Consider the following 26,542-nt stretch of genomic DNA (forward strand, 5'->3'; position numbering starts at 1 on the left):
AAAAAACGGAAGAAAACGAATACGCAATAATGCTATAAATGAAAATCATCATGTTTGATTTCTCGTGTGCATATTTATTTGACATTTAACCATCAGTGTGGTCAGATAAGAAGCAGAGTGAAAACGCGTGCAAAAAATAAAAATTCTTAAATTAATCACTCTAATGAATATTAATTATTAACACTTTGTATCCCGGAGCCGCGTAAACACGTGATTGTATAACCAAGCGTTGTGACCCGGTTCCGTGTTTTCACGTGGTTTACCAGCTGTCTAAAAAAGTGCATTTTATTGACATCCAGTGACTTTTATTAGTAATTTTTCGCTGCTGGTAAATCACGTGAAAACACGGGACCGGGACACAACGCGTGGTTATTATAATCACGTGTTTACACGGCTCTGGGATACAAAGCACAAAAAAGAGTGAGACTTGTATATGCGCGAACATTGCAATGTGGCTCTCCATAAAGGCCAATATTGGCAAAACTATCATACAAAAATGACGTATTAAATTATAAAAGTTGTAATTGATTCAACCTAGTATTTTCATAATTATGACACTTTTAAGGAACCCTTCACAAAGCATGAAATTTCACAAAAATGGGTTGGGCACAGGGTAAATTCTATGTGTATTTCGCCGGTACTCAAAGTGTTAATCACTCGAATATGCATACATTTATTTTCTAAGCATGTTTAATTACAGGTTACCGACCAAGATACTCAAAATTTTCGTACAAAAATATCGATTTTACTTTATACTTTTATTACATTTATATACATTTGTAATCGCAGCCCTGAATACTCGTATCGTCAAAACCATCTCCTTCGATCGATTTCTCAAGTTCTAATATGCCAAAAAAAAAATTCTGATGATGTACGTACATTATACATATATATATATATATACAACCGTGTTGTTAGAAGCCGTTATATTAGTAGGGTTTCAGCGAAATTTCAATAGTGTTAAAGTGAAACCGTGTTGCTGGAGAACATGTTTAAAAAAGGAATGAACTTATTAAAAAATATATTATCAAATTTAACTTTGTTTTCTTCGATACGTATTTTTGTTTATTTCTTAATGGATAAATTATACATTTTTAAAAATTTTTTTTTTATTAAATTGAAAACATATTATACATAATTATATACAATATTCCCAAGGAGTTTTAAAAAAAAAAACTCATTTAGGGACATACAGATAACAAATTTATTTAAAGACGTTTTTATATTTTAAACTATAATATTATTTACAAAAGCAGAAAAATTAAAATTATGATATACTACAAATTAAAAAGGGTATGAAAAATACTTGAAAATAACAAAATAAACAGAATACTAGGCATGGAAATAAATTTAAAATAATGTTTACATTATGCAATCTGGGAAAGAAAATTGAAAAAGTTTAAAAATTACATGTATGTATATACATACTGAACTAGTACATTTTTTTTTAATTAACAAAATTTGTAGATTTATTGCCAAATTCCAACTTCTTCCAACCAACTTAAAATAAAGGTGTTATTAAGATTATTTAAGTTTTCATATTGCTCTAAAAAACGTATTATTTATAAAGTATTATTGTAGCATTATTTTTCTTTTTCATTATTACCTAGCTAAATTTAAATCGGGTCGTGGTCCTGTGGCTAGTGTCTCGGGCTCACGGATCAAAGGTCCGTAGTTCAAATCCCACTCTACCCTAACTTGACTCCCATTTTCTAATATTAAGTTATTTACAACTCGTTGAAAATGGCCCTCAAAATTAAATATTTTGGTAAATCATAAGAGCGCAAATATTTTTGTCTAAAAAAATAAAAAATACTAGCCACTTTATGTTAAATTATTCTCAATTTTACTTTGTTATATTTATATTTAGAACATAAGATTTTCTCACGTTAATTGTTATCTTTTACTTGTCATCTAAGATATGTTATGTTTCTTTTTTACGTTTTTGATGTTTTTTTTGTTCAGTTTTAATTATTCAACTATATTTCATATTACATATTACATAATCAATTGTTCACTGCTGTGATTATTTCTGTAAAAAAAAATATGTAAAAGGTTCTTTGAACCGTTGATATAAATATAAATAAATAAATATAAATAAATAAACAAGAAAGTAACCTGTAGGTACATTTACATGGGGCAGATATTTCAAAATCGGTTTTGCCGAATGACACAGTCCATTTTACTTCTACCCACCTCCACCCTCCATCGACATTTATAACTATTAAATATTGTAATGTGTAGCGCCCCAACATAAATAAATTAGAATAATGCATTTAGTAGCCAACACGAGTAACACTGACAACGAGGTTTTTTATCACAATAATAATTCCGCAGTTGCAGTTCATTCAAACATTACTTAAGTCAAGTTTCATTTAAGTATACTACCTATTAACTAATATTCCTTCTTTGTTGGATGTTGGTAAAGTACTCTCACGTTATTTACGACTCTAATAACACGGTGAACCATATTTCTTGCCGTGAGATAGGGAAGGAATGTTTAATCAACACCTCAAAATGTAAAAATCTGATGCTTGCGCAAATACATATAAATTACCTTAGTCATTATCTGCTAAAGACACTTATCTGATGAATATGCGTGGAAGATCACGTCACACTTGAAGTAAAATCACAGGGTGTCTAATAAAAACAGTTCTCTAAAATCATTCATTGTTTCATACAACCTCACTGGAATCCTCTCACATACTACAAACTGTTATTTACAAAAAATAAACAGTTATTCTTACGAAACAGCTGAAACAGTTTCACAAAATAATTAAACTGTTACTGTGTAAAACTTTGGTTGAACTAAACTAAACAACTAATGATTCCTTATCTTCTTCTTCTTATCGTCCCTCTCCCCGATGTAGGTTGGATATCATCGTAGCAATTCTCACTTCATTGGCAGCTGCCCTGAACAAAGACTGAGTACTGCAATGGAACCAGTCACCCAAGTTCTTTAGTCAAGAGATGCGCTTTCTACCTGCACTGCGTCTTTCTTCAATCCTTTCCTGTAGAATGACTTATAAAATGTTATTTTTCACCTCTCTATCACATGCCCAAAGTACTCAAGTTTTCTTTTCTTTATGGTCTTCAGTACCTCTTTATCTTTTTCTATCCGTCGGAGAACGTCACCGTTTCGGACTCTGTCCACCCAGGAGATTTTTAATATCCTCCTGTAGCACCACATTTCAAATGCTTCGATCTTTTTTAAGAGCTTTGGGTTAGTGTCCACGTTTCGACGTTGAACAAATATACTGAGAAAACGTAACATCGGACAGTGCGCATTTGGAGGTCTAAGTTAAAGTCTCCACTGCAAAGAAGGTCACGCATCCTGAAAAAGCAGTTTTGCGCCATCTCTATTCTGACTTTGATCTCTTGTGAGTGATCCCATTTATCATTCAGTTAGCATCCTAAATATTTATATTGATGGACTTGCTTAATAACCTGCCCTCCAAGTTTTAAAGTCACTGGGAAAGTTTGTGGCTTTTTTCGAATAACCATACATTTAGTCTTGGAAATATTCATTTCTAGCCCTTTATTCAAACTAGCCGTGTGAATTTTGTCCAACAATAGCTGCAGGCTTTCCATACTATCTGCTAGAAGGACAGTATCATCCGCGTATCGGATTTTTACTCAATTTATTCAAAGAATATCTTCAAGGAAGAAAACAAGTAACTAAAATAGAAAACAAAATATCTGAACCATTGGAGAATAATTTAGGAGTTCCCCGAGGATCAGTTCTAGGACCAATTTTATTTATAATATATATAAACGACATCACAAATATAATAAAACACTGCAAACTACAATTATTTGCCGATGATACATTAATCTATATAGCGGGAGAAAATTATACAGAGACTTTACAAAAATTAAACGAGGACTTAAACAGAATATCTGAGTGGCTCAAAATTAATAAACTTCAGCTTAATGTTGGAAAAACAAAATACATGGATTTAGGAAGGAAAAAGCCAAACCCAAGGATGAATGTACTTATTGATAATGAAACCATAGAAAAGGTTAATGAAATGAAATATTTGGGGATAATACTTGATTCGAAATTGACATTAAATGCAAATTTTGAACACGTTAATAAAAAAATATTAAAAAAAAAAATTTTCCTTAGTAGATTGAGAAATAAATTAAATAAAGATACTGCAGAACTAATTTACAAAACAATCATTCTTCCACATATAGATTACTGCTCAACAATATTATTTTTAGCAAACGAAGGAAATTTAAATAAACTAGAAATTTTACAAAATAAAGCGATGAGAATAGTTCTTAAGAAAAATAAATATAACAATGTAAAAAAAATGAGAGATGAACTAAAATGGTTATCTGTAAGAAGGAGACTTAAATTTAATATGTTGATATTTATACATAAATTTTTTCACGATAAATTACCAAAATATTTAAAGGATAAAGTTGTCTTAAACAAAAATTGTCATGAATATGCTACTAGACAAAAGGATAAAATAAGACTACCATTATTGAAAAGAGCTGAGTCGCAAAATTGTTTGATGTATAAAGTTTTAAAAATGTATGATGAGATGCCTGAATGTATGAAGAATGAAAAGTGTCTGAAAGAATTGAAAAATGTATAAGTTACTGTAAGGAAATGTAAATATATATAGATGATGTAAATGTAAATATATATAGATGATGTAAATGTACATAATAGTTTATATTAGTTTTAATATAAGCTAACTTAAGAAATAAATAAAAAAAATAAAAATATTGTTTATAATTTGTCCATTTATGCTAATGCCGTATGTTAGTTCATTTAGCGCATCTCTAAAAATGGCTTCCGAGTACAAATTCAAAAGGAGAGGAGACATAATGCTTCCTTGCCGGACTCCTCGACAATTCCTTATAATTTCAATAAATTGTTTGTTATTAATTTTGACTCTTTCTGATTGTACACTGTCTACTTATAGGCATGCATGTTTATTTTTAATAAACACCATTAGCATCGGTTGAAATAAATAAAATGGTATTTACAAATTATGTTACGGCTGTGTTGGAATAGGACTTCCGTTCGAGACTTGAAACTATCGAAGTTTTCGAATCATTTTGAATATCGAAATTTCGAGCCCGGCAGTACGATTCTAAACTCTGTAGGGGGTAGAGACCGCGTTGCTATCACGTTATTAACATAATAATTAAAAAACATAATGATGACATAATCACATTATTTAGTATACCTACGCACAGGCCGTGCCTATGTGGGATTTTTTTATGTAATAAATAAAATGATATATAATGTAATAAAAAATGTAACAAATGTAAACGGAAAGTTTGTAAATAAAATAAAATATAACGTAATAGTGAAAATGAAGGTAGAATTTCACAATCTAACGCAGGCAACACTAAGAATACAATTTTTTTAGATCCATACTTTTTAAAAGATTATCGTATTTTTATATAATATATTATTGAATTTTGTATAAATTTTCTTTAGACATCTTTAGTAAAAAAAATGCTGTATTTTATAGTAAAAAAGAAATGCTCTCTACCTCAGAACAGGTGTTTACTATACCTAGTGAGAATAGACGGTGCTTACTATGTTTGCTTGTATTTTAATTTAGCTTATTTGTATATTTTTTTACCCTCTTCACTGTTTTGCAAACAGAATATAATAATACTATGCTAATAAACGAGAACGCAGAACTAGACAAAATTCTTTATATTATTGTCACCCTTCTCAAACCAACTACCTTTGTCACTCACCTGTACCGCGTATACACAGACTAGGAAATGAATGTACCTCTCATATCGATCTTTTTAACTCGAGTCTCTGTGAATTCAAATTATCTCTTTATAAATATTTTATGATATTCCATAGTAACGATAAACGAATTATTTGCAAAAGCTACTTATGCTAATGATCAGGTGTTAAGTCATTTTATATTCATACACAAACTTTTTTATATCTCTTGTATGCTGTTGTTTTTTTGTTGTTTTCTTGTGTTTTTATTTTTCTTTTTATACCCATGTTTTAACATTGTTTTTTTTATTTTTTGTATATCTAACTAACTCGTTCTATTGTTAAATTGTAAAAGGCACTTGTGCCGTATAATAAATAAATAATAAACGCTGATTTTCGGCACTGAACTTAACTGAAAGCTAAAAACACTCTCGCCAGGTCAGAACTACTTTTTTAAGTTTCAGCTTGCGTACTACCACTTTTTTTACCACTTTCGCAGCCTCCCACTCACACATCCACCACGAGTGCGTCAGCTGGTGCTCGGTTCAATCATTAGTCGTACTAGTACCTCAAACACAAATAACTATCGACGTGCTTAAAAACATGCTAAGCATTTGAGCGATCACAATGAACAATAATGAACGTGCTAAGGGTTATCACAGTCATAAGTCAACACGTGTGTAATCTCTTAAGCTAGGGTTTCCTAGGACAGCGGTGCCCGTATTTTAACGGCCGTAGTGAACGGTGATGCGGTGAATAACCGTCGTAACGGTGACTAGAGTATGGTTTCTTAGGAAAACGGTGTTATCAACACCATTTAACACTGTTTCCCTAGGAAACCACTCTCTAGTCGACGTTACGACGGCTATCCACCGCATCACCGTTCACTACGGCCGTTAAGATACGGGCACCGCTGTCCTAGGAAACCCTAGCTTTAGTCGACGCTCGTGTCGGTTTGTTTTTTGTTTTCCCCGTATATAAATACAGTTTATTGGCGAAAAAACAGCGTTTACTATAAAAAATAATACAATATATTGCATTTGCAAAATAGTAAGGAGTATCTAATACAAAAAAGTGAAAATTTAATAACCATTACTATGGCGACTACTTTTCTTGACATTTGGCTTGCCAATCCCCGGCTAAATGCAATAAATAGCGTGATAAATAAAAAATATATAAAATGAAATATCAGTTTTGGAATAGTTTCTCTTCTTCTGTCGCGAAACGTAAATATTTTGACATTTAATATTAGGTGTTCACGGATGTTCCATTGTGATCGCGAATACGATAAAAAACCATGGTGAGCAATTGTTATCACGTCGCTTATTAGCGTGCTGCGTAACAACAGTTTAAAGACCAGGGGTGGTATTCCAAAGATCGTATTATCTCGTGTATTTACATACAAAATGAACGAGAAAAGGTGTTTTCTCGTGCCACGAGAGCGGCTCAGAATAGCACCCCAGGGCTGGTATTCCGAACGCGTTTACAGCGCGCTATAATGCGTATTTAGTAAGTAAAAACGCGCTATACCGCGCTTTAATTTCGTTTGGAATACCAGCCCAGATGTGTATCTATGTAACTACGCATAGCTTTCGATTGTTACGCGGTATTATCGACAACCTTAAAATTATGCAGATCATTAGTTCTTATGTTCCGGATAATTATCTTAGACAGCGTCAACATAGACTGTGCCACATTCCATGGTTATGCCTGTTGGAAGGGCTGCCTCTAGTTGAACTTCGGACATTGATATTTTTCAGGCCCCTGAGGGAGATTTTCGACGCAAGATTATATAGCCTTTTTAGCATATCTTAAGATATTATTGGACGTGTTATTTTATTGACTTTTTTTATTACATGTATGAATTAAGATGTAAAATTTTGTTATGTACAAACATGTTAATAATTTAATTGAAAATTAAAATCGTCATCCCACAAAACGACGCAATAGACACAGCAACCATGATCTCTAAGTAGATACTAAGTAATACGAGTATTATATTATTCTAACTTTCTAACACATTTGTTAATACCACACTGTGTAACAATATGTCTGCGTATGATGAATAATCTCCGTCTGTTAAAAGTCTACCAGTACACATTATGTGGGCTTCCTTTTCCTGGTTAAGTAGCCAATAAAAGTGCATAGAACCAACTTAATACCCCTATCCCCCGATTTACACGAGAAATCAGTATCTCAGAATTCCGCGTAAATTAAAGTCGTTTTTTCAGTAATTTAGTTCGTAACATATTCAATTCCAATTATTCGTTTGAACGAAGAACACAAAATACGATTAGGTACTTTTATATAACGTTATGTCAAAGACAAAAGAAAGATAAAGTAAAGTACTTACCTGCACAATTTGTTGTACCTATACAAACAAAATTTTACGCAAAATTTTATCTTACTATTATATTACAATATTTGAGTTTGTCCAAATATTTGTGGGCAAAAGACTAGATTTCACCCCCTCGGGAGTCATTAAGATTAACAAATTACAACAGGGATGGAGAATACCTTAAATAAGGAAATATGGAAATATGGGCATTTACAGGGCTTGTGATTTGTCATTTGGAGAAACTCAAATATTGTAATAGAACCAACTGGTCCAAGAAGAAGTTTGAAAATTGAAAAATTGTTTTCAGGCGTTGCCTAGTATGTGAAATAATTCAGTCAGATGAATCTCTTCACAGCAATAAAGGTTTCAGCATTTTAACTTCACTCAAATCAACAAATGGAAGAGTTGAAGAAATATGAATGTTCAAACATAGGCAAAATGTTGAATGCTACACAGTGTGTAAAGTGGCCACTTAAACACGCCAATGACAGGTCAAAAGCCCTGTAAATGCCTAGACTTCTATATTCCCTTCTCTAAAATGTTCTTATCTGTAAACTATTATAAAATAATGTCAAAAATACTTAACTAAATACTTACATTAATAAGATTTAAAAAACCTTATTACATACGAAAAAAAACAACCGAAAAATACATAGCCAATTGACAGATGGTGCAGCAGCGTATGGTGATCAACTATCTTCCATATCAAATAAAATTATTTAGGTAACGTACAGTAAAATAAACGAATTTGAGTTATAAAAATTAAAATTTATTCTAAAGGATCAGTAAATTTGAATACAAACTTAAAATAATAATTTCAATACAAAAAGAATGTTTCGAAGGAAAAATACTAAATTTACCTAAATATAAAAAGGCAATAAAAAAAGGTTTTTACTTAAATTGCTCAAAGTAATTGAAATAAAAATAATGTTAAAAGTTACGTGTTTTTAAAAAAACAGTTTAAACCTGTTTTTAGTAATTTCGTTATTTTGAAGATCATGTAATCATGCGTATGTAGTCCGTAATATCAAAATCATATAAACTCGGTATAATATTTTTTTTTAAAGTTGTCCCAAATTTCTAACCCTCGTTCAAATCCAAATTACGAGCAACTTCTAACACTTTTTCATTTTGATTCTCTGACAAAACATCGCGTTGTTTTCGATATAAAATTTATCTACGATATATTCAACTATTAAGTAGATACTAACCTCCTCAATAAAACACAAATAAATGCGGGATTGAGAACATTCAGTCATCGAGACATATTTAAACTGCCTTTATTTTCAAGTAATGCTACATACCACACACCTATGGCCCGCATGTGTCGGGAATATAATATATACAGCCGAAAAAACAAAATGGTAATTTTTAATTTTTTTGAGAATAATCTCTTAGGAATGAATCTTAGTATTAATCATTATAATTATCTTAGTATTTATTAAAGTACACAAGTGAAATTTGTTTTTCATTGAATTTTATACTGTATAAGGAATAAAAATAATAATAATAAAAAAAAACAACAACAAATGTAATTATATATATTTTGTGTAGTACTATAATTAAAGCATGCGAAATTATAATGACGAATACCTTTAAATTGTATGTTTTCTAGTATATATCTTTGTTGAATTACCTTATAAAAATAAATAAATAAAAAAACGAAATCGTGTAAACGAAGAACTGTGCGTATCGTGGAGTGTAGTGTTTTGTACGGAGCAGTATGACACTGTTCTCCTGTCTGTCTACTAGTCCCTTTGTCGCAAGGCTGTTTCGATCTAATGAATGCCCACATTGGCCACTAACCGCTCATCCGTGCGATACCATAGGCCCATGTCACACGCAACGTCCAAATCCACACGGCACGGTAAAAATAGGGTAGACTGACATTGATTTATTATGTTTTAAAAATTTATTTATTCAGCGGCTACTCCCAGGTAAAAAATATGCAAAAAGAAATCGAGTAAAGATTAGTCAATTTTATTGCATAATTATTATAGGATGGGTGCGCGTGAGTTGATTTGAGGTGAAATGAGAAAGATGAATTACAAATGAAAGTATTTATTAAGTAGTTACACACGGGTTGCATCCTATTATTTCGTACAGAAGGAATTTACAATAGTGAGCACTGGCGGAGAGTTGGAGGCCAGGCAACACGAAATGTCAAGATGAAATATGTTTAGTAGCCTCGTCCAGTCTGACGTTGCAGAGGACTACGCGTTGCTGGCCAAAGCAGAGTTCAGACCTGCCAACCTCACGGATGTTGATGTTGCCCGCCACATAATGAAAAATTCATAAGATAGCTCGTCCACCACATTCCGCACACCGAACTCAGGTGACCCGTGTCCTCAGGGACACGAGTCTCTTTGGCGGTGCTCATATATATACGAAGAGAAATCGCAGATCGAGAATAAAAGCTTCCCGAAGGAGCTCTCTGTGATCTGGTAGTCTAGGTATCTTTGTGCTGAAAGAAGGGCATCCAGAAGTACGTAACATGTACTTAATTGGGTTGAGGAAAAGATGGATGTGAATTCATCACAGAATGGGATTAAAGTGATTGGACATGATCAATTCGATGTAATTATTACAAAACTTTTTTAAAGTCTCGAGATTCTTTTTGGAAGCCGCCACCATATCTGTATATCCGACAGGGCCTATAAAAGGGCCATGGGATGGTAGCGAGAAGTTCTATCCGGTATTCATAGAGGGGGAAAGGGACAAGACCACAGCATGTGTTCAGAAGACCGATAGGATATTTACAGCAGCATGAAGAATCAACATTTTTTTTTATTTTATATTTGCGTTCTGATGATTTACCTAAATATTTAATTTTAAGGGCCATTTTCAACGAATTTATTTACAAATAACTCTCAATTAGAAAATGGAATCGAGTTAGGGTAGAGTGGGATTCAAATCACGGACCTTAGGTCCGTGAGTCCGAGACACTAGCCACAGGACCACAACTCGATTTAAAAGCATAAAAATTTTAATAATCAGAATATTAGATGTTAACATAAATTGTGTCCGTTTTATTCCAAATTTAAAAATGAGCACCAAAAGTAAAGCGAAATGGTAAAGGTTTTCTGCTCTACAAGATATTGTGTTTGCTTTAATATCACATTATTTACTTATTTATTGCGAAATAGTGAAGAAGAATTCATTAGTGACTAATTTGTTGTGTTCTCTTGTTCTCTTCATTTAACAAAAAAACGGGCACAACTTATGTTTCACCAATACAATAAAAATAAATCCACCCATTCCAATTTTGCGAGGTTTACAGAAAAGCAAAAACAATGTTTGATATTTTTTTAAGAAGCCATCAGAAACTTTGGAATGCGGAAGTTCAAACAAAGCTAATTTTTTATTTAATTTAATTTTATGTGTCGTGTTATCAGCGCTATAATTTTTTGAAATTTGTATTTCTGTAATTATTCCGCGTGTGACGTCTCAAGTTCCGCTTCTTCTCGGTCATTTCTGCCGATTGGTCCGTTGACGTACCGTAAACCCAAAATCTTTCAAAACTCTCTTATCATTGGTTTATTCATATGAACTTGTGACGTCGAGCTGTTCAAAGTAGTTAGTTTTTATTGAAAAAAGTTTTTTTTTCATACATTTTCAGGAAACTTTGCCGTACAATTTAATGCTCTAATACTAATTTAGTATTTAGTTATCAAATAATTGTGTATAACCACTTGCCGACTTTTTTATGCCTACCGGTTTCGAGACGTACCCGTCCCTCCGTCAGGACACTAATTAAACCAACATGCAAAACCCACTATACACCTTCACCATAGTTGTTGCACAAAAACAACACTACCTTATGTATTATATTTTTGTGCACGTCTTGAAACCGGTAGACATGGAAAAGTCTGTGAGTGGTTTTCTACAAATATTTAATAAAATTTAGTAAAACGTTTTACCACAAAGTTAATGCTTTAAATGTAAATAATATAATGCTCTAATTTTTACGGCGCATAAGAAAACAATTTTTATACCAAATTTCCCGTAGAGCTGAAATTCCTCATTGCCAAACATGTGTTTAAAGAATTTCAATAGAAACATTTTGACAATTCTACAGTATCTAATAGCTTCTTAAGAAAAATCAATCTTTGTTTTTCATCATCATCGTCATCAACATAATTCCCTTTCCGCACATAATGGTGCATAGGGCACTGCATTGGTACACCGATTGCAGCGTATCTGGATTTTTTTTGTTACATGAAGGTTAGATGATCAGTCTTACGCTTCAGGTACCAGTCCAGGGACTATGAAATATTCTAGAGGGGAAACACCCTTTTAAATATATAATCCATATCAACCATGTCGGGAATCGAACACGAGACCTCTTGCAGGGTAGGCAAACGCGCTGACCATTACACCACGAAGCCGGCTTTCTTTGTTTTTTCCCTCCTGTAAACCGCGCAAAATGCAGTTTCAATGGTATACGGTCCGTCAATTTTATCGTGCCGTGTGAGTTTTTACCATCGCCATATGCTTCCGCGAAACCGTATAACATTTCAAGGATACCCGATACTTCACATCCGAGATTTGGATGAGTTATTTTATCGTCCTTTTCCGCGTAGGTACGTCGAAACATAATGCATTCATGAACAAAATCAAACGCATACTCGTATGCCATTTCATTATGTAGGTACATACTGTCTAAAATAGTTAATATAATTGTAATAACTAATAAATACATTAATTATTTAATTATATTATAGCTTAATTTTCACGTTCGTTAAATCAAATTCACATACTGGGCTGACCATTTACAAAAAAGGTTTTAAACTTTCACGTCACATAATTTTGAAAGGACTGGTTTTAAACAAACATAACCCCGACTCTCTTTCGCATACTGGGGTCAGACAAGTTCTGACAGAATCCATTTGAAGACACAACCCCGACATCAAGAGTGCCGCGGCATACTTTTTTTTTTAGTTAAATTTTTCATTGATAAACCCTTACGGATTACACACATTCAACACAATATTTTTACCAGTAAAATTCACATTCTACTGTTAATAATAATATTTTAAACATCTTTTGTAAAGGTTGTCTGATACCCGTATGCAGAGACATTCCTTAAGGTGAGGTAAGTACATTATATTGTCTTCACCTTCGGATTATTCTCCGCATATGAGATTAGAATTTATACTTTCCTCACCTTAAGTTTTGTCTCTGCATATGGGTATGAGTCTTTTGTTCAGTTTTGTCTGATAGTTTATTTTATAATTTCAGTCCATAGTTTATTAGTCTCGATTGTCTTTTTCTAGTTTTAGAAGGTTGGATATAATATTTTTCCGATATTCTCGTATTGTTTACTACAGTTTTTTTTAAAGTTTTAATTCTTGGTCTATAATTACATCAGAGGCTAATTTATGAAAAATTTTAAAGGATTCTAGTTGAAAGAGTTCAGTTACATTTAATTGTTTAGTTTGTTTAAAAAGTTCTTTAGTTGCTGTTAGATAAGCTAGGTCATATACTAACTTTAATATTTTATTTTACTGTCTTTGTAGTCTGTTTATGTCATTTTAATTTCCTGTTCACCATAGTAATTGCATATAACATATTTTAGTTTTTACATAGGCTTCGTACATTAATTTTTTTCCGTTTTTGGAACAAAGTTTTTGATTTAAAAGAAATAAACCCGATAAACTTTGCTAATTAAATTGTTAGTATGAATTTTACATGTCAATTGTCTGTCTATTATTAGTCCTGAGTATTTAATATGTTCGATTTCAGTTAGTCGTTCATTATTTATTGGCGGAATTATGACTACTATGCCATCTCAGACCACCTTCCTCTACATAGTTTTATATTCCTATGTCAAAGAGATTATCTCTCTATGTGCATTTAAATAACATTCGATCACACATCAAGAGTGGTTTGAAGTACAGAAAACATTTGTAAAACATATTAAACCTCTAAATAAATTTCTGAAAATTTTGTTATTGTAATTCGGACCCAGAAATAGATATTCATTAGTAAATTGAGTAACATTAACGTTTGTCATTCGTCATAACGATAACAATAATGATTCAACTCACATCACCTGAGGTTTATTAATAGAGACGAATTAAATTAATTCATAAGGCTATTATTAAATCATTTGACGAATCGAATAAAAATGTTCGTAGACAGAATATAACGGGGTCTCTCAATTTTTTATCATGTTTGAAGAAAACAGTTTGGCAAATAGTATAACTACTGGAAAATATGGATGATTTTAAGTTGCTCCTATAGTAAATAACTTTTTAAAACAGCGATATAAGTATAGAATATTAGATTGCCAGAAAGGCAAAAGATATAAGGCCGCCCGAATTTATGTGATTTTTCGGAGAAACCGAATAAAATGTCTATCCATTTTAAAACATCGCTTAAGGGAAATGCGGTAAAGAAGAATTTCGACGAATAGGTATTTGAACATAAATAATAATAATAATAATGATAAATCTTTCTGTTACTTTCTCGCAGATGCTTCCCCGATACAGTGCAACAAGACACCTGCACGACATACTGATCTTGGCCAACTGAAATCGACGTTTCGCTGTCTCGTTTTCCGCACCATAAAATTGAACCGATTTTGATGTTTTTTTTTAGAAAGAGTATCAGAACAAAATTTTCTGTGTAACTACCTTTTTTTAATTAAAATTATTAATCATATTTGCATACTAACATATTACAACAGAGTACAACATCAACATCAACAGATGAAAGAATTGAAGGAATATAGATGTTTAAATATGGGCAGAATGGTGAGTGTTACACAGTGTGTAAAGTGGCCACTTAAACCAACCACTGACAGGTCATAAGCCCTGTAGATGCCTAGACTTCTATATTACCTTCTCTTAAATGTTATTCATCTCTGTTGTAATATGTTAATATAAACAGCTCCCCAGGGAGTTAAATCCAGTCCTTGTCTACAAAAATTTGGACAAACTCAAAATATTGTTGATATTTGTATACTGTGCGTCCGAAGACGGCAGATAAAACTGGGCGCGTTTTTGGATTTTTGGATGGTTCTGATTCCATAAGAAACAATTTATCAATAAAATATTAACAATAGAGACATGCCAATGGTAAATATGTATAGTGTGTAAAAAAATCATTGCCATAATCTAGGGAGAAAATACGACAGTGCATTTGTATAAAGAAAGGTAAGACCGCGGTTTTTCACGTATTTAACTTATTATACATTTAATCTGTTTAATAATCATTCCACCTATTTTTTTTATACCATATTACAACAGGAATCCACATTACAATAAATATAAATATATTGTTGAATGTGTATAAAAAAAATCTAAGACTTTTATCGCTTTCACTTCAAAACGTTAGAAACTAGAAGAAAGGTAAGACCTGTTGATTTATATAATAAGATTGTTTACGGTAAATTGGAAAGTTCAAGCTGTTTGAAAATTATAAAAATGAGTCTTTCTAATGGTCATACCGCAAGGAACCCAAAAGCATTCAGCATGGATTCGTTCAAGAATAATGTGTCCTTTTTCAATCCAATATCAAGAATTTGCAGATTATTCAACAGCATTGAAAACGTAGAGGTTGACATTTTTGACACCGGATTGATTAGGTTTAAGAAGTGCATACAAAATCCGTTAACATTTTGAATACCGGCCGAATACACATAGAATTTACCCTGTGCCCGGCCCATTTTTGTGAAATTTCATGCTTTGTGAAGGGTTTCTTAAACGTGTCATAATTATAAAAAATATTGAGTTAAATCAATTCTAACTTCTTATATTTATTTGAAACAATTTAATAAGTAATTTTTTTATGATAGTTTTGCTAACATTGGCCTTTATGGAGAGCCACATTGCAATGTTCGCGCACATACAGCGTCTCACTCCTTTTTTGTGCTTTGTATCCCGGAGCCGTGTAAACACGTGATTATAATAACCACGCGTTGTGTCCCGGTCCCGTGTTTTCACATAGTTTACCCGCAGTGAAAAAGTACTAATAAAAGTCACTAGATGTCAGTAAAATTCACTTTTTTTACCGCTGGTAAATCACGTGAAAACACGGGACCGGGACACAACGCGTGGTTATATAATCACGTGTTTACACGGCTCCGGGATACAAAGTGTTAATATTTTCAATTTTACAATAATTGAATTCAGATAATTTACTTTGGTGGTTTTCTATAAATCTTTTATTCTTTTTATTAACTAAACATTACTTTTATTACTATGCTCTTTTTATATTATATTTAACTTTAATTTTGTACGAATTGGCTACGGCCGTTGGTTATAATAATAAATAAATAAATATTTAATTATACGTCATTCGTATTAGGGTCCTGTAGTATTTGCTTTGAAATAAATAAAAAAAACGTTTTCTCTACACGAGTCATTTTGTTCTAAAATAAAATTACTTATTTCAAATTGACTGCAGTTTGTCTTTTAATATGCAGTTAAAATGATGACTTATGCATGTACTATTGTCCTTATCATATATAAATGAAAAGAAGGTGACACTTTAATGACACAAACGAATAATACTCTTTCTGACGCATCATTTATCGTATACGGTATTTACAAAATCTCTCCAATCCGGCCAAGCGTGTGTCCTTTTAAGTCAAGTCCGCGCCTCGTAGTTTAGACGTGAACAAATAAGAAACTTCAGCTTTATGGTAAATTGGATATAAAAAATGTTTTTTTGCGCGCGGTAAAAATTAGAGCATTTAATTGTACGGCAAATTTTTTTGAAAATGTACGAAAAAAAAATTTTTTTATAAAAACGCACTTCTTTGATTGACGTCACTGGTTCATATTTATTTATTTATTTAAAAAAAACAAACATTCGACAATGATGTAATGATATTTTTAAAAAAATACGGCTTAAAGACAGACCAGCGAAGTTTCTAAATAAGAACCATACATATTATTAAATTATGTTACAACAAAAGGGTGTGTTTACATATGTGTATTTGTATAAGAGTAAGTGTATATGTGTGTATATGCGTATTAGTGTGGGAGTTAGTGTTTAGGTGTGTGTAAGTGTGAGCATCATTAAATAGTAAGTGAAATCGTATCGCAGCCAGAAATAATAAGTCTTAATTTATTTTTAAATAAATTAAGGAGCATGTAAAATATATCAATAGATGAAAAAAAAGCATTATAGTTAGAGCAAGAAAGATCTATCGTTATGGTTGGTTGGTTCCTCTTTCCTCTAGAATGCGCAATGATGCGAGAGTTAGGAAGGATATCCGGCTGGTTTACCGTAAATGAACCAATGGGAAGAACTAACAGGAAACAACCTCTGACGTCACACGCGGAGTTGTTTTAGAAATACAAAACTTTAAAAAATCATAGCGCTGATAATACGATAAGTAAAAAAATCTTTTTTTTTGGCTTAGTTTAATAGTCTTTTAACAAATAAAAAAAGACGCTGAACTTCCTCATTGCTGATCAACTGTCATGTCAGCCGTAGATGTCCAGGACTACGAGAACTCGATGCCTTGTAAAGCTCTCGAGAGGCGTCAATAATATATCGCCGGTTGTCACCGGAGATAACTGCGTCCGCTGTCTTATTTCTGCATTCCTTAAAAGTAAAATAATCCGTAAAAGTAAGGAGATTCGGATAACATAATAAATATCAATCGTTCCTTGGTAATTTTACCGTGCTGTGTAGATTTGTACCGTGTGAGAATTGTAGAAAATAATTATTTCCATTTGTTTAATTTTTTTTTATTTCACATAATACATTCCTTTTTTATTTTCTATATGAACACTGAACGCCTCCCCGGGTACATCCCGTGTCGAGGGATTAATTTACATTATTTATATTACGTTCCTAACAATGGTTTGTATCTTTAATCGTATATATGCAATTTTTTATATAATATTAAATACAAGTGATACTTTAATCCACAACACTTTGTAAATGATCCCTAAGAAAAAAGAAAAAAAATTACTCATATAATTTTGAATTCTCTATCCTTACTTCTGTTTTGTATAAAAAAAATGAATTTCTTAATAAAGAGACCAGTCGCGAAAGCGATGAAACCGGTCATGATGTTGATGATGATGATGATGATGATGATAATGATGATGATGATGACGATGTAGGTACCTACATAAAAAAAAAATGTAAATTAAATTAAAAAGCCAAGTTTTAGAAAGGGTTATAAATATGTATGATTTTTTTTTGCTAATTAAACGATGAGCATTATAAAATAATAGCCCCTGACGGCTATACGTAAGAGTGACACTAAGAATTCATAAATAATAATATACTACAGTAGCGATAAAAATTATTGCTATTTTAATTATATTTTATTAGCATGTGAATCTTATGACCTTAGCATTTAAAAAATTCTATTGCTTTGCAAAAGTTTCATACTTCTCGTTATTGCCTTTTTTAGATTTAGCATTTACTTTCAGAATCTTTCAGTTTTTTCAGGACATTTTTTCCCTATCTTTTTTCTGAATTTATTTTAGGTTGTTCAAAATATTTTTCTAGGTAGTTCTCAAAAATTTTCGCAGTGCATTGGTAAACATTTTTAAGTATTGTATTTTCTCATGTTCCTAATATCTGAGATTTTTAGAAAAAAATCGATCAACATCGTGATTGAATTATTTCACTTAATTAATAAGCTACGTTTGACATTTTAAAAATCAACAAATTGAAGAAATTTGGATCTTTAAATATAGGCAGAAGGTGAATGTAACACAGTGTGAAAAAAAGACAATTAACTTAATTAAGATCTGTAAATGGCTTGACTTTAATATTGCCTTCTGAAAAATGTTGTCTCTTTCTCTCAGTTGTGATAAAAATGCTGAACAAACATATACACAGTTAACCTACGAAAAACGTTTTTGAAAATGAAAAAAAAATATTTACCAAAAAAACAAAACTATTTTTTTCCTCTAGTTTTATACAGGTGTTCATTAAACCCTGTCACATCCGAAACAACGATGATCAGTATGAGTTAGAAGATATATTGGCACATGAAAATAAATTTTTAAAACGAATAAAATTTAAAAAAATATAATATCAAAAAAAGCTAATGGTTTCTGAAATCTGCAAGGGAAAAACAAGGAGGAGGGGAAGACGATTCTGATACGCTAAAAACGCGCGGCCGCGCTCCCCTTGCTTCTCCTCTGCAGAAGTAAGCAACCATTTGTTTTGTTTAATATTTAAAAAAAAAAAATCTTTGTTCTAAATATTTTTTGAAATATGCTAATATGTCTTCTTGCCCATACTTATCATCGTGGTTTCGAATGTGACAGGGTTAAATGAACACTCTGTATAGATTCGATGTAAATATAAATGTATGTTTACATGCAATAAATTCACAAATAAAATAAATGAGTATAGCAGCAGTTGAAAAAAATACGTATTTAAAATCAGGTTGTAGTCCCGTGGCTAGTGTTGCGGACTGACGAATCAGAGTTCCGAGGTTCGAACCCCACTCTACCCCGAATTGATTTCCATTTTCTAACAGTGAGTTATTTATAACTCGTTGAAAATGCCATCTAAATTTAGATATTAGAACGATAATATTTCTTGGAAAAATAAACAAAATATAAACCTTAAAATATAAACTAAATACCACACTAAAAAAATATTAATTCATCATAAATATTAGCAAATAATTTATATTGTTTTGCTATTGTCAATTATTGAATTCAGAATGCTAATGCTAATTATATCATCATTATTATGCACGGCATATAATGTAGATATAGTGACACTAGCACTAGACACAAGAGAACATGTGAGTAATAGGTGATAATACGAGATTGGAACCGGTTCTTCAGGTCTTGCAAGATCCGCGCGTGCAATCTTTTATGTAGTTTACCAATACTCGATATGACCATCAAAATTTGGTCACAAGGTCTCGAGAGTTCAATGTAAAGCTGTCGAAGTCATGCGAAATGGCAGTTCGATTCAGAATCAAAAGTTTAATTTTAAGGTAACTTATTTAACATGTTCGTAGCCAGATACAAAGCAAATATTAGACAAGATAATGAATAATACAGATGATTTTATAATAGTGTAATATGGAAAAAGTTTATACATGTCGAAGCTTTATTGATGATTCATCTCAAACTTCGCATAATCAGATGGAGGATTTGAAGAAATATGGATTTTTAAACAGTGAATGTTACACAGTGTGTAAAGTGAACACTTAAACCAGCCAATGACAGGTCATAAGCCCTGTTTTTTTAATCATTATTTACTTCATTTATTTATTAACCCGACAGACGTTGTCCTGCCCGAACGTTGGCAAAATACTTTTCATTAATAAGTAGGTACCTAGGTACTTGTTTGTGAATGAATTCCAAAACTAAAAATGTGTATAGTGAATTCAAGTAGGTTCCTAGGTACTTGTTTATGGTTGAATTCCAAAACATGAAATAAATATTTTTTCAAATATGGCTTCTTTTTGCAAACGTCAAACTCCGATCGTCTTACCAACAAAGGGGTGTACTTAAGTACGATTTTAAAAAATGTATTGAATTTAATATTATTTTAGTGTTACCTTAAATCCAATAAAAATAAATAAATGGGTACAAATTATAAGGAATTTAAGGAAAGAATCTGATTGAGATCCACAAAAAACAAATGCTGTTTATAAACATTCAAAAACAAACTTTTTTTAAACACAAAAAAAACAACATCTTTCCATTTTTCGCAAATAAATTCTCCTCGAATGCAACCCTGGTAGATCGATGAATAAAACATTAATGCTCCTAACTTCTTTTTTACACATTCGATTGAAGATTTTAATATCCACGAACACGCACAGCGCAAAGATCTATATTTCTCTGAAAACCGCACGTAAATCAGTTCAGCCGTTTCGGAGGAGTACGGTGACATCACACGTACAGAGGAATTAAATATATAAAGATTCGGCCTAAGGCAATAACAACAGTTACATGAAGAAACATAAATACAAGAAACTGAACAAATAGAACATAAAACTATATGGCAAAGACAAACAAGGGCAATACAATAATGGTATACAATATATTCATAAAAACGATGGACATACAAGACTTCGAGCTAAATCATGCCAATCCACCTTTATCCCACACTGTCTTAATGGCGAAGACATCTACGAAAAGCCGGAAGATCTATCCCAAAGGATTCCAAGTCGTGTGACGGTTTGACTAATCTACACATTCTGGACATTGTAAAAACAAAAGTTGCTCTTAGAAGATTTAATAAATAGCAGATTTTGACTTCTGGTGACACGGTTGGGAAGATGAAAAAAAATTAATTGCAACAGAGAATATATAAGTAATTTTATATAATATTCCTAAGGAATTTTTGGAAAAAAACTCATTTAGGGACACAATGTTTGTTTACAGAGGTAACTTTGTATCCTAAAAACTATAATATTATTTACAATAGCAAAATAAAAATTATGGCAATTAGAATCACAAAAATCCCCAAAAACACATATTACATTTAAAAAAAATCTGAGCATAGTCTAGCTAAAAAGCTTGAGAATATTAAGAATAACGCATGCAGACTAATTTAATGTTAATTTACAAGTTAATGCCTAGACTTCCAAATTTTCTTTCTTAAATGTTTTCCATCTTTCTTTTAAAAAGTTAATCTTAATAAATCCCTACGGAGTAAAATCATTAATGTTTTTTGTTGATATTTCTTGATAAAACTCCATAGTTAATGATTTTTATAAAATTACAAATAAAATTATCAATAAAACTTCTTGGTTTAGTTTTACATATTATTATTTTGACCAACGAGCGCTTTCGCCTAAGCAGGCATCTTCAAGACTGGTGAATTGTTTACAACTTTTACAGCTTCTTTACTATTCTTAACATATTTTGTAGATAAGAGATCAAATAAGTATTTTAACAGAGGACAGTAAAATCATTGTTTAAGTCACTGTCTGCAAACATTTGGACTGAGTCAAAATATTCTAGATTTGCATTAAAACTTTATACTACGTACACATAAAATAGTTTATCAACAATTCGAATGGACTGTACTCAACTAAAACCTTTTCCGTGTAACTGGCCCTGAGAGGTTTTAAATTTAGTATTTTGTCTTTTACAATTTTCACGTACCTACTCAAAATATTATTTTACGAAATTCGAAAATTAACTAAGTCATTTTGAGAGCGGATTATTTTTAATTATTTATTGAATCGGCTTTTAAAAAAAAAAAAAATAATTTCAAAACACAAATATGTACAATAATAAAATTGTGTTCCCATGAGTTAGCAAACTCATTTTGGGGTAGATACAATTAAAGGTTATCAGATAAAAACATATTTAGTAAGACATAATTAAAACTAAAATGGACAAATCTCGTCAACCTTTTTAAAAACAAATTATAATATATTATTTAACATTAACTTACATAAGTCAAGGGTTATCGAGAAATAATTTAGGGAAATGATTTTTTAATGGAATTTGATTGCCATTCGTAGACTGGAATGAAATTGATTTAAGGTGAATAGGCAGAAGGTTATATTGAGTAGAGGCAACGTAAAGGAGAGACCTCAATCCGAATTTAGAGGAGTGTACAGGGGGTAAATGTATACAGTTATGAGATCGTGTGCGATGGTTATGAATATCTCTGTTGAATTAAGGCGTTAAATTGGAGTTTAATGTATGGTGCAATATTTGTAAAAAAGTGTAAGTTATCTCATATAAAGATTAAATACTAAAAGGTTTTATATTGGTATCAGAATATATTTCTTTTACGTTTTTATGTCTTGGAAAACGAAACACATTTCTTATTGCTCTATTTTGTAGAACCTGTATTTCCGCAATCATCTTTTTCGTCGCAAATCCCCAGACACAAGTAAAATAGGATAGATGAGAGTGAAACATGCCAAAATATTCGGCCCGAAGTAGTGTTGTCGGAAGCATGTTCTGAAGTCTATACAGGATTCCAGCAATTGGCGCAATTTTAGATTTGACAAGCTCAAACTGATCATTCCAGGTGAGCTTAGAATCTATGGTTAGGCCTAAATATTTAGTAACATATTTTTTTTCCAGTCGATCTAAACCGATTGCAATATTTAAGTTAAGTTTATTTTTAAATATAAAATAGTGAGATTTTTTGCATTTAATGTTAGTTTATTGATTCTTAACCATGTCATGAGCTGGGAAACATCATGTTCCATTTGATTTTGTAAATTCACAAACATTGTGGAATAACATGATTATCTTTATTTTGACACCACTTGAATTAGTTTTGGAGCACTACTTTTAGTTTCGGAAAGCGAAAATCTTTCTATCTACAGGTGTAGTTATAAACTGAGGTGTACATAATTTAAAACTACACATGTAGATAGAAAGATCGATGCTTTCTGAAGCTATGTAGTAGTTTTCCAAAGAAAATGCATGTGGTCACATAAAAAAGTATTTTATTCAATAGATTCGGTCAGTTTTCATCATCATCAGTGGCGCTACAGCCCGTTGTGGGCCCTGGCCTCCTCCAGAATTTGTCTCCATTCGTCCCTGCACCCCGCGGCTCTTCTCCAGTTCGTCAGGCCAATCGCTTTTATGTCACTTTCCACACTATCCAGCCATCTTAATTTTGGTCTGCCTCTGCTTCGTCTGCCTTCCGGAGTGGTATAAATAATATTTTTTGGGGTGCGGTTATCATTCATTCTGTGCACATGGCCCAACCATTGTAATCTTCTTATTTTGATGAATTGTGCAATATTGGGTTCGCCATACAGTGCCTCTAATTCACGATTAAACCGTCTCCTCCACACCCCGTTTTTGTTGACAGTACCAAATATCTTCCTAAGTATTTTTTTTTTCGAATACTAATACCATATTTTCATCTCTTTTAGTAATAACCCAGCATTCGGCACCATATGTAATAACCGGTCCGAGGAGAGTTTTGTAAATAATGGTCTTAGTTTTTCTCGTAAGCAATTTGGATCCCAGATGTTTAAACAAGCCATAATAACATCTGTTTTCTGCCGATAGCCGTACTCTAATATCGGTACTATAATTGTTATCATTAGTCATTACAGTACCTAAATATTTAAAGGAATTGACATTGTCTATGTGGTGTGACCCAACGTCAATTGCTTGTTGTACATAGTTCATTTGTGACTTTCTTGCAAACATATATTTAGTCTTAGATGTATTAATTTTAAGACCCATGTCATTTGCAGCCATTTCAAGCTTTAAGAAATCGGTCAGTTTTACAATACGATTTATCCAAACTATTTGGAGGGGGAGGAACCTCGTCACATGACTTCGATGTTAGATACTGTTTATATGAATATGAACATCTCATGACTTGAAAGAGGTGTGAAAATGTTTGACGTAATACAACTTCCTCTTATCTGTGTTCATTTTTATGCTGAAAGATAAAAATTTATGATCCCAAGATATCATGAAGTAAAACATTATTAAAACAACTAAGTAAAACGCAATTACAATCTAAGTATTTTTTATTCACTTCATGTTGAGATTTCTAGCACAATACATTAAGTTAAAATAAAAGTTATTTCCCTCAATTCTCCCCCTTCCCTGTGAAATATGTTACGGAAAGGCTTTTCTAATAGCAACAAAGTGATCAAGTTATTTGTTCTGATTTATTCACAGTCTTTTATCTTGAATTAATAAAATTTCGATCTAATTTTGCACTGTAACAAACATGGAGGGATTCTTCGAGGCATCCAGATATCATTACCATTCCAATTGTAAGTCATTTTGTATTTTTTAAATGATTTAACATGATAAAATAAATAAAACAACTTTGTTATTAACCACTAACTTTTATTATTTTTTTTCCCACCGACCGGTTTCAATGCAAACAAGCTTCTTCGTCAAGGTTTACGTAACTAATGAATTAATTCCGATTTTATTTTTATCATATTAACTAAATACTACACGTGGACCCAATAAATCAAGTCTTTTTTTCCTTACAAGGGTGGTAATTTGATGTCAATATTTTCGAAGCTAGACAGGAGAGAAGAGGAAAAAGGGACTTGATTTATTGGGTCAACGTGTAGTATTTAGTTAACATGATAAAAATAAAATAGGAATTAATTCATAAGTTACGTAAACCTTGACGAAGAAGCTTGTTTGCTTTGAAACGGGTCGGTGGGAAAAAAAATATAAATTAGTGGTTAAAAACAAAGTTGTTTTATTTATTTTATTATAATGAATAACCACAAACTTAGGGCTTTAAATATAAACTTTAGATTTAACATGAGTTTAAAAAATTATATAAATGTGCCTAACATTTTTTTTCAGTTTTAATATGATCATTATTAAATACTAACTACCCTTGTCAATACTAAAATTACATTTATAGAAATCATGAATCAAACAATCATAAAATAAAAATCTTTTTTTGTTATCTAGGATGTTAAAAACAGTTAAAAAATTTATGTTAAAAATAAAATAATTTATTTTCCAACATACTTTAGTAAAAATGTCAATGACAAATGTTTCAATTCAAAGCAGCTTTGTTATTTTGAATCATCATTATCGCCGCACCCCTATCGGCATCCGACGGTTCATAGAGCACTACATTTGAATACCAAATGCAGCGTGTTTCGATCATTTGTTACGTAAAGATAAGGTTATCAATCGTACGCTTCAGGTACCAGTCCAAGGACAGTGAAATACTGTAGTGTAAAGTCACCTTTTAAACAAGTGTTTCACGACGACCCTGCCAGGAATAAAATCAGGACCTCAAGCTTTGCAAACGAATGCGTCAACCACTACAATACAAAACCGGCTTATCCCCACTAGATTTTTTTTACAGGATTTATACCTGAATATTTCAATAAAATGCAAATGACACTCTTACAAATAAACATCAGCTCATTTATTACCGATAAATAATAATCTTTCCTGTACAATGATTTGAAGTTACATTATTTCCTTCTAGTGAAGGCACTATAATATTTTTAGTTTTCTCTTTTCCTACGTACATAATTGTTGTATTAGTTTATTTCAAACGGACACAAATAAACTGCGGTAGTTAAACTTATATCTGTACAGATAAAGATGTGTTTTGAAAAGGGGATCTGCACTTAAAATTAGCACGACTGAATTTAACTTCAAGATTAGAATGAGAATTGGACTCCCGCCCCGTCTCACCGGCAAAGAGTTTGATTTATTTTTGGTTTTATCATTAACACTTTGAGTACCGGCCAAATACACATAGAATTTACTCTGTGCCCGGCCCATTTTTGTGAAATTTCATGCTTTGTGAAGGGTTTCTTAAAAGTGTCATAATTATGAAAATACTAGGTTAAATCAATCCAAACTTCTCATATTTATTAAAAACAATTAAATAAGTCATTTTTGTATGATAGTTTTGCAAACATTGGACTTTATGGAGAGCCACATTGCGCATTGCAGTGTTCGCACATATGCAGGGCCTCACTCCTTTTTTTGTGCTTAGTATCCCGGAGCCGTGTAAACACGTGATTATAATAACCATGCGTTGTGTCCCGGTCCCGTGTTTTCACGTGGTTTACCAGCAGCGAAAAAGTACTAATA

At 31.8% G+C, this 26,542-nt stretch overlaps 1 protein-coding gene across 5 annotated transcripts in view; it reads left to right on the forward strand.

The window, feature by feature from the left end:
* Positions 1-26,542, forward strand: part of LOC148275169 (uncharacterized) — a 166,059-nt gene that overhangs the window by 2,664 nt on the left and 136,853 nt on the right. The window contains exon 1 of one of the 5 annotated variants that reach the window (XM_088236075.1): positions 24,432-24,726. The exons of the other annotated variants lie outside the window; for them this stretch is intronic. Within the exon in view, the coding sequence (XP_088092201.1) occupies positions 24,681-24,726 (46 nt within the window). The 5' untranslated portion in view covers positions 24,432-24,680. Of the gene's footprint in view, positions 1-24,431; positions 24,727-26,542 lie in introns of those variants that run through there. 5 annotated transcript variants of the gene reach the window in all.

Source organism: Micrasema longulum, unplaced genomic scaffold (genome assembly GCF_059751315.1).
Source record: "Micrasema longulum isolate JH-2025_06_02 unplaced genomic scaffold, ASM5975131v1 h1tg001496l, whole genome shotgun sequence".
Taxonomy (NCBI): domain Eukaryota; kingdom Metazoa; phylum Arthropoda; class Insecta; order Trichoptera; family Brachycentridae; genus Micrasema; species Micrasema longulum.